Source organism: Barbus barbus (genome assembly GCF_936440315.1).
Source record: "Barbus barbus genome assembly, chromosome: 13".
Classification (NCBI taxonomy): Eukaryota; Metazoa; Chordata; class Actinopteri; order Cypriniformes; family Cyprinidae; genus Barbus; species Barbus barbus.
The window spans coordinates 29817810-29828327 of record NC_136741.1 but is presented as its reverse complement, the minus strand read 5'-3'; the positions used below and the strand labels follow the sequence as shown (position 1 = coordinate 29828327).

Sequence of the window (10518 nt, the reverse complement as noted above, 5' to 3'; positions counted from 1 at the left end):
TGTCTGTTTCACATCAGCCGGGTTGCATTTACTCAGCTAATGCTCTTTAACTCTGCTTATTCCATTAAGACCACAGGCATCATTATAGTGACGGTCTCCCACACAAAATCAACAGCACCAGAGAAAATATGCGGCCTCGACACGTGCTTTGCTTGTTTTGTTGTGGGAAAATATAAGGAGCAAAACAAAATTTAGCGTGATGCACTTCAAACAGACGGTTTGAAGCAAAAATGATGGTGCTGTGATAAAATATGAAGAGATTGAGAAAGAGAAAAGCGAGAAAGAAAGAAAGAAAGAAAGGGTGTGTCGTGCTACATGAAGTCAGTCCTGAAGAGTGAGCGCGCCCTCTTCTGGCCGTTCTCTGAAACTGCGCACAGGCCAATATTTACCTTTTACGTGTTACTTTGCAAGGATGAATGATGTATAATATTCATGCACAACTGTGCAAGACACTTGCAAAATAAATAGCTTTTCTATTCTTTTTCTATTTAAATATAAATAGCTTTTCTATTCTGTTTGCATTCTATCTATTTTTTTATTTTTATTTATTATACAATTAAAAGAAAAAAGGCCTCTAACACTAGCTTGCTCTATTCTTTTTCTATTCTATTTTCTTTTTATTTATTATATAATTTTTTTAAACAAATCCTTGCTATGTGTACTGCGTTAAGAAAACTGAGACACTGCTTCCATTGTCCTCATTTGTAAGTCGCTTTGGATAAAAGCATCTGCTAAATTAATAAATAAATAAAGATGTAAATAAAAAGAGGGCAGTTCATAAAAAAGCGCTTTCATTTTACTTTTATTTCATTATCTTATTTATGGTTACTTCTGTGTGTTCTTTAGCCGAATTATTCACCTTCAAACCATCCTAAAATCCTAGTTATATATTAGTCAGTAATATTTTCAGAAATATTACTGACTGACATGTAGGTGATCCAAAGTAAATGCATAATTGTCATGCACAGCAGTGAATATGCAAGACACATGCAAAAAAACAGAGGAGCTCTTCTTTATTACTATTCATTTATATTATATTTTATGTTATGTTTTGCTTTGCTTTATTTTATTTGAATGTTTATTATGTATTTGTACTCATTTATGGCTACTTCTGTGTAAGTATGATTTCTTAGATGCTCCCCAAACCATCCTAAAATCCTAGTCATTATATTCCTAAATATTTTTAGAAACGTTATTGACTCAAATGTAAGTGACCCAAATGAATACATCTCCAATCAATTTTTCCTTAAAGGGATAGTTCACCCCAAAATGAACTTTCTGGTATAATTTACATATGCTTATGTCTTTCTAAATCTGCATGACTTACTTTCTTCTGTGGAACTCAAAAGCAGATGTCTAGGGCTCTGAAAAGATCAAAAAGTGTGATAACAGTACAGTATAAGGGCTATATTTTAGTCCTCCGAAGCTATTCAATAGCTTTTTGTGATGAAGACAAAAAAAAAAGAAGTTCTAATAATCATTTCAAACAACATGACTGTAAATTATTCATTTTAATTTTAAGGTCAATTAACCGTTTTAGCCACTCCACGATGGCCACATACTTACAAAACCACTCATTAAATAATTACCTTCACTTAATTAATTAATGCCAGTTCAACAAACCATTAAGCAAAATCAATTCACATTAAATTTAACATCTGTATTAATTATTTTTGTGATTAACAGAATCAATATGACTGATTTCCTATGATTTCACAGGTTTACAAACCAACAGCATAATTAAACAAATGGAAATGAATGCACTACTGAATATAAAATAATAATTTACTCACAGATGCTGACGCGGAGTCACTGACAGTATTACTCAGGCCGGAATATTGAATAAATGAAGTAGCAGCTCCTTAATTCATCACATAAAGCTCACAGCACACGAGTCGCTCTCTCTCAGGCCTGAAACCTTCCTGTCCTGGACTCCTGTTTCTCCAGCGGCGGATTAATGCATTGGTCACACACTCGTGCTCATAGCAGATGTCCAGACGAGACAGACCCTGTGTGTAACCAAAGGGCCATAAAGGCTTCTGTAACACACAAAGCTGAAGCCGAGCTTTATGACTTTCTTTGCTCAGTCTCAAGGCTATGGATCAGTTTCCAACACCCTCTTTGCATCGAGAATGGAAGGAAGTCATCGGATCAGATGAATCTGTGCTGGAAGAACAGCAGCATCAGCAGGCTCACTGGCTCTTGGCAGAGACAGAAGATGTGTGCTGTAATATTCACGTGCAGCTGTGAACATGCAACACATGAGGACAAACCAGAAATATATTATAGTAAAATTTACAGAGAAAAATATGGTACCATGGTAAAATGTTTTGAACTATACCATACCAGGGCACAGTTTGATTACCATATCTACATTTCATAATTAAATGCTACTGTAAGATAATTTTTACAAGAATAACATTTTATTATATTACCAAACAACTTTGTCTGTATTATTTTCCCTTGTTTTGGTGTTACAAATCCAAACCAATATACAACTAACTAACTAACTAACATTTACCAACATTTGCCTTTTATTTGTTACTTGACAAGGACAGGTGTTTAATATTCATGCACAAAGACACAAGCAAAAAAGCAAACAACAAGCACTTTCTAAAAAAAAAACCTGCTAACTAACCTGCTTTATCTCTTAACAACTAACTAAAAAGCTAAACATCTAAAGTGATGCTGGCTTAACTTAAAAAAATATATAAAAAAATAAGTTGCCTTAAAATTAAATAAATAAAAGTAAATAATATATATTTTTTAAAAGTTGTGACAATTGACAATTCACTTAACTTATACTTTTCTTATTATTAATTACTTAATAATTTTAAGGCCTCAATTTTTTTTTAAGTTAAGTCAACTTAAGTCAACAGTGCCTTGAATGCCAAATTTGGGGGCTGTAGCTAACTGCTGTAATCACTGTAAAAAAAATAAAAATTGTTTCATCTTAAAATAATTTGTTACCCCCGCTGACTTAAAATTTTTAGTTTAGTCAACTAAAATATTCCAGTTGTCCCTTAAATGAACATTGAGTATCTTAAAATTTCAAGTTGACTAAACTAAAAATTTTAAGTCAGAGGGGTAACAAATTGTTAAGTTGAAACAACTTTTTGAAAAAAAATTTTTTACAGTGTAGCTTTATTTCTCAACTAACTTATCTACTTTATTTCCTAACTAACCTGCAACCATAGTTGGCTAACAATGCTTTTGGGAAATGCACCCCAGCTTGATTCCCTAACCAACTAACTAATATGCTTTATGTCTTAACCAGCTAACTAACTAGCTGACTTTCTTCCACTTCTCATTTCCTGACGAGTTTTGCTCTCCAGCAGGTCCAGATGTGTTTCGTTGTGTTTGAAAGGAGGAGGGTGAGGGACTCCAGTTCTCCTAACAAACACCGTTTAAGGTCAAAACACACGTGCAAGCATTTCACGGGTCACTACAACACACTGCATGTCTTACTGCAAGCATTACAGTTCTGAAAATAACAGACATAGTCTGCATGGTAAATACAAACTGATTCATGGTGATTCTAGTTTGTATGGTAAATCAACTGTTAAAGATTTAATAAGAGATGTACATTGACTACTAATTCTTAGTTGGCCATAGTAAATTGATGCTAGATACATATAGTAGTAAAAATCATCAACATGCTATGGCCACCTAACAATCTATAACATAATAGACATAAATCACTGTCAAATAGTGATTTGAGAAGGGCCAGATGGGTTAGAAATGACTCTCTCTCTCTCTCTCTCTCTCTCTCTCTCTGTCGTGTTCTGCATCTGTTTCCCTCCCGCTTCTCCTCTCTACATCAGTCTCTCATCCTCTCTGGACTCATCTGAACACTCCAGACTCTCTCTTCTAGTGACTAACTCTCACTGCAGGTAAGAGCTTTACTATCACTCTCCATAAACTAATGTTTTCGTAACAGTGGGAAACACTGCGTCTTGACCCCTTTATCCAGGTTTGATATCAGATGTAGTCTGTATAGAGTATATAACACTATATAGAGTATATAACTTTACAACAAGCTCCCATTTGTTTATGTTAGTTAATACATTTGCTAAAATGAACTACCAACTCTATCTTAGTTTATGCTAGTTAATAAAAATACAATTCTTTGTTGTTCATGTTAGCTCACAGTGTATTAACCAGCATGTAGTCATTTGATTGTACTTTAAAAACAATGGCAATGAGAAATGATCTTTTATCCAGTCAAAATATCTTCACATAAAAAGAATTGAGTTGAAACTGTGAAAACACAAGCAGAAATTGTAAAAATAATATGCAAATGTAAATGCAAATGAGATAAAGCCTGATGCATTTGTGAAGTAATTCATGCATGTTTTAATGTCTGCATGCATTGATACTGTCAGGATGCCGCTGGGAGGAGGAAACAAGTGTGGCTGCTGTAAGAAGACGGTGTATTTCGCAGAGGAGGTTCAGTGTGAAGGACAAAGCTTCCACAAGTCCTGCTTTCTGTGCAGTAAGTCACACACACACACACACACACAGCTGACCAGAGACCTGCTGTAACTCTGTCTGTGACTGATGCTCATATCACAATATGTGAACTAACGTGAGAGATGGGAGCAGATGCTCAAGCTAAAGCGGGGAAATCTATTAGAGACAGACACATATCGATACACACATTCACCTGACACCTTCAGTGCTCTAATGGAGTATTTTAAGCAGAAAGGATGTGCATGTGAGCATGAGATACTCTGTGTGGAAATGGGTGGTGAGGGTTAGTCCTGCAGAGAGAGGGTGTTAACCTGGAAAATGGGAAATTATTCATGCAGATGTTCATATATAGCATGGAAAATATAATATATATTGTTTTTGGACAAAACAGTCAGCTGTGAATGTGATAGCATGATGCCAGCCCAGAGGATATTTTTATTTTGTTATATAGCTTGTTCTTCTTTGGGCACAAATCTCTAAAATGACTGCCAGTGGATCGCATTCATGATTTTTGTCCTAAAAAGCCCCCCCCCCCCCCCAAAACAAACAAACACACAAAAAAAATCTAATTTATTACATTTATTTAATTGCTTGCTTAACTGTACCAGTATTTATTTAGTATTATTGAGATACTAGTTTTTATTATTATTTTGAATTATTTTTTATTTTTACATTTTTCATATTTCTTTTCAATTCTTTCAAGTTTCCTAAAAGTTCAGTCATTTTTATATATTTTTTTCTTAAATATACCTATTTAGTTTTTTATTAATTTATTGTTTTATTTTAGTTATTGTAGTACATGAAGTTAAAAATGAAAGTTTTGTATCTTTTATTTATTTTATTCCAAGTAACTTTTTTTGTATGGTTTTAGTTTTAGTTAACTATAATAACCCTGAATTGTACACATAGATAATTAATAGCAGTTTGTGCTTATGAATGACTCTTCATTCATGTTCTTTTAATATTGAGATACTAGTTTTTATTTATAAATATATATATATTTTAATTTTCCATTTTATTTTAGAAAGTTTTAGTAATTTTATTGTTGTCATTTTTGCTTTTCTTAACTACATTTATTGTGTTTTCATACATTTTGATTTCGGTTTTAGTTCTAGTTATTGTAGTAAGTAACGTAATAACCGTTGGATCATTAGCAGTAGTTTGTGCTTCTGAACTAATGACATAAGTCCTCAGAGCGGAAAGCTGGCATGAGTTTGGAAATGAGCAGCGAGTAAATCTTTCAGCATATCCATATTAGGTGTTGTACGAATGAACATCCCAGTGGATTCGTCTGCCTTTTATGGCTGCACATCATCTGCATCTGACTACAGATCTGTGGAACAAATGGATGTTTATGTGTAGATGACACTCGCAGACACACTTATATTGATGATGCACCAAAAGTTATTATGTCACCAAACAATAGGGAGACTGTATGTGTATAAAGTGTTTTTAATACCTCAGTTTTTTTCCAGATGCTTCTCCAGAGAAAAAGTACTCAGTTGCATCCACTAGAGTTTCAGACGAGCTCTCAGAGTCTCAAACTGTGCTCAGATTAGCAGAGACACAAATGTTTGCTTCAAAATTCAGATATCTAAATATGGACTCACACATTTCTCCTCAAATTCACTGTTACTTATGACATGACTGAAGAAGTATACTATATAGAAAATTGCATCTGTGTTTCAAATGTAACTCTTTTAAAGCCCAGCTCTTTATATAAATTTGGATGTGTATGTATGTACAGTATACTCGCATATGGTGATACTGTATAGCGAATCTCATCTGCTCGAATGTTTGTATAGTTGCTAAATGTAAACTATATATCACCCAGCTGTAATCTGCTAAATGCAACTGTCAGGCAAGAAGATATTAAAGCAATATAAACATTAACATCATGATTTTTTGTAAAGCTGCTTTGAAACAATGTGCATTGTGAACAAAAGTGTATTTGACTTGATTTGCTCCACTGAGACATTCACAGCTGAAAATAAACAGCTACTGGAAATACAAAACAAGTCATTTTGGTAGTTTGGTTTCAATAAAACCTGCTTTTTTTAATGAACAAAAATGTTTTGAATTCTAAAATTGTTTTATGGTACAACCCATATGAAAAAGTAATAGGCTATATAACACATATTGCCCTAAATCAAGAGTGATATTACTTATATGCAAGTGACTCTATATGCAACTTGTATGTTGCAATATGTATGTTTATGTTCTTGTAATATATTTTTAAAAACTTTTAATTTTAATGCTTTTAGTTTTACATAGCATCAACTTGTATTGACATGTTTTCATGTATATGACATATATGTCCAAAAATGTATTACACATAAATGAACATACGTATATTTATGGGATGAAAATTTATATTAATGCATAAAATTGTTCCAACTAATAGATTTCATATGTTTTTACTTCATATGATAATACATGTCATATAAGGAAATGTAATATATTATCTACATAAATTACATTTGTGTATGGGAATGAGCTTTTATGTCTAAAGATCAGGGAGAATTAGATTTCTGAGAGAATTAGAAGTCTGTGCTATATGAAAAAGCTAGCATTTATTTTGCTCTGAAGTGCAACATTATCTACAAAGCAAATTGTCTAATGCATAGATGCATGTACATCTATGTTGACTGCAGTGGTGTGCAGAAAGAATCTGGACAGCACAACAGTAGCCGTGCATCAGGACGAGATCTACTGCAAGTCCTGCTATGGCAAGAAATACGGCCCAAAAGGCTACGGCTTCGGTGGAGGAGCTGGAACCCTCAGCATGGACACAGGCGAAGTTCTGGGAATCAAACCGGCTGGGTTAGTAGGATGTTTTCATTTGCATTGTGTCTTTACCAATATGCATTAAAGTAGCCGGTCTGTATCTGTCGCACAGACAAACATCCCATCGTCCAACCAACAACCCCAACCCGTCAAAGTTTGCACAGAAGCTCGGCGGTTCGGACGTTTGCCCTCGCTGTGGAAGCGCTGTGTACGCGGCAGAGAAGGTGGTTGGAGGGGGAAACGTGAGTTCGTTTTTCTTGACTAGACTTGTGGAGATACTCTCACTTTGCCCTGGGCTTATCACCTTATCAAACTGGTTAACCCAACTATGTATTAATTTTACTGATTGTTTTGGCTTGGTTGCCAAAACAGTCTCATTATCAAGTCGACTGTGACAAACAATGCAATTGCAAACATAACAACACAGTGTCCTCACCTGCCCTCATATGAAAGCCAAGAAATGCTGCAACCTGACAAATCACTGCCAATCCCAACATGTCTGATGTTTTATATACAGCCAACCAGCAAGACATGACATTAAAAACAAACTATGTCAAATGACATTTTGGGGCATCACTTTTCATCTCCTTTAGTCTTGGCATAAGAGCTGCTTCAGATGTGCAAAGTGTGGAAAGAGTCTGGAGTCCACTACTCTAGCAGATAAAGACGGAGAGATTTACTGTAAAGGTCAGTATCAAATATCATGCATACAGGTGTGTATGCTTATGTAATATTAAGATATTCAGGATTTGTTCAGAAATATAAACAATAAAGAACATTTACATTTATATTCGTAATAATGTAATGTGTATTTATATCATTTATATTTAGAATAACATATATGCTATTTATAATATTTATAATTAATATTTCTAATAACATTTCTATATTAACAGAATATTTAAACTTATGTTAATAATAATGTTATTTATTTAATATGTCTCTATATAATTTATATTCATAGCAACATTTTAATATTATTTAAATTTAATATTATATTTAATATTTATTTATTTATTTTAATCGAATATTTACATTTTTATTGATAATACTGTTATTTATTTAATCTGTATTTATATTTATAATAACACTGTATTATTTATATTTACTATTATGCTTAATATTCATAAAATATAGAGTATTTCAATTTAATTGATAAAATAATTAGTATATTATAAAATACATGTTATAATTAGTATATATAATAAATGTATATCATGCTATATAATAATATTATTTATTTTATTATTTATACTTACATATTTCTATTTATATAGGGTGCTATGCTAAAAACTTTGGACCGAAGGGCTTTGGCTTTGGTCAGGGAGCTGGTGCTCTGGCTCACGCTCAGTAGAAATACAGCTGACGTCGGTGAACCCAGAAGGACAGACTGGTCACTTTCACGAGAAACATGGTTGATAAATGTTATACACACATGTAAGTGCAGTGCCTAATTTGGCGCTCAGTTTGTACTAAATCCAATAAACAGTTTTATTGTGAAATCCAAAATAATATTATCAACTGACATTTTTGCAATAATAAAACTGGGTTATTTTTTACGTTTACTGGGATTTATTATTTTCTCTGACTGAGCTATTCCATGCATTATGCTATGATAACTAACAATGCAAGAATGCAATTATAATTGGACCAAATACGACTGTTTGTAAACAGACGCGGTTTGAATGCGGCATTGAATGCGCGCTCAGATGACTGGCTTGTTTTGTCCATGACATCACACACACATCAAAAACACAAGTGTGATGAGAACAAAGCGTGTTTATGTCTCTGAGCCTGTCACGGGCCTGATCTAATGAGACCACAGACTCACACCATCACAGAGACCGTAACGCTTTCATCTAACAAACTCAGAATTAAACAATGAAAACGAAGAAACAAAGCTGGTCTCAGAGCAGCTGCTGCAGGAAACAGAAGGCCATTCCCACCGTCATCAATTGAATATCTGCCAGAAGCAAAAACACTAGCTATACTAAGAATACAATAGTGTACTGCTACTGCCAAGTTTATGCCTACTATTGTCTAGAAATACTTTGTGAATCAATACATTATGCAGAAATACACATTACATAGCAATGAAGTATGGTTTTGAGTCAAGGTCACATGACCTCACTACTGTTTAATTTAGTGAGTTTTTCATTTTTGAGCATTTAATACTACATTCATATATTATTTAATGTAAAAAAAAAAGGCAACTTTTGTAAGTTTGAATTAATAATGAGTCAAAAAGATATGTTAAAATGAATTGAGCTGAACTGAAACCATTATTTCTCACTGAAGAAGTATAAAACTACCACCAGATGGTGCCACATTTTATTCTGCTAGTGAAAACACAATTGAAAATTTTGGTGACATTATGAATTCCACGTGTTTTCAATTAACAATTTGCATATTTTTCTTTGGTCAATAAGATACAAATGGGCGGATCTAAAAGTTTTTCCACTCTCTACACACATGCATGAGTCTGGCCTGTGTTTTTACAAGTGCTCAACAGTTTATAAAAACCAGGGGATAATTGTCTGCCTGGAGGTCTGAATTTTTAAGAATGACCCAGAGTGAAGAATGATTCTATTAAACTACAGCAGAAGAGACTGGGGCTAGTTGTCACACAGGGAAGGTCTTCATGTCTGCAAAGATGTGATTTTGAGGAAAAAAGTCAAATTTCTTCAGGTGAAAAACTGATATATTTTGTCTTTTTAAACTTTAAAACACATTCATATTAAGTTGTCAAAAGTGTTTTATATGATACAATTTTATCATTTAAAATTAATTTAATATTATATTATTTTAGAAATATTAATTTCATAAATATTAATATATTTAATAAATATATAATATTGCACATATAATATTTGATACATTTCTATTATATATTTTTATAAAAACAACTACATTATTTGAACATTAAAGGGGACCTATTATGCAAAAATCACTTTTATAAGGCTTGAACACAGTTGTGTGAAAACAACCAGCCTATAATGTTAAAAATACACCCACTCATTTATTTATAATCTAAAAAAAATCATAAACAGCCTCTCAGAACGAGCAGTTTCAGATTCTCCCTCTGTTCACGTCACCGAGGGGACTGCAGGTGAGCGCAGCTGTACTCCGATTGAGCCGAGAATAGAGTTTATCTGATTGTGAAATTATCTGCAGACATATATAAAGTTTTCTCGAGGAAGAGTGATTTAACACAAAGTGCTAAGAAACTGTTATCTTTGTCAGTGCATTCTTATTGTT

The 10518-nt window shown here is 33.3% G+C and overlaps 1 protein-coding gene across 1 annotated transcript; it reads left to right on the top strand.

Moving 5' to 3' along the window:
• Positions 1-3815: 3815 nt before the first annotated feature.
• LOC306879252 (cysteine and glycine-rich protein 1-like) lies at positions 3816-8823 on the top strand. The gene is made up of 6 exons (XM_079432041.1): positions 3816-3893; positions 4386-4495; positions 7128-7296; positions 7373-7502; positions 7854-7947; positions 8538-8823. The coding sequence occupies exons 2-6, from the start codon at positions 4387-4389 to the stop codon at positions 8612-8614; spliced, it is 579 nt and encodes a 192-aa protein (XP_079288167.1). The 5' UTR covers positions 3816-3893; position 4386; the 3' UTR covers positions 8615-8823.
• The last annotated feature ends 1695 nt before the right edge of the window (positions 8824-10518 follow it).

Bases quoted from the DNA above. Each gene is read 5' to 3' on its own strand.
- LOC306879252 (XM_079432041.1), top strand. From the start codon at position 4,387: ATGCCGCTGGGAGGAGGAAACAAGTGTGGCTGCTGTAAGAAGACGGTG. The intron at 4,496-7,127 runs GTAAGTCACACA...TGTTGACTGCAG, and splicing joins CAAGTCCTGCTTTCTGTGCA to TGGTGTGCAGAAAGAATCTG. The intron at 7,948-8,537 runs GTCAGTATCAAA...CTATTTATATAG, and splicing joins CGGAGAGATTTACTGTAAAG to GGTGCTATGCTAAAAACTTT.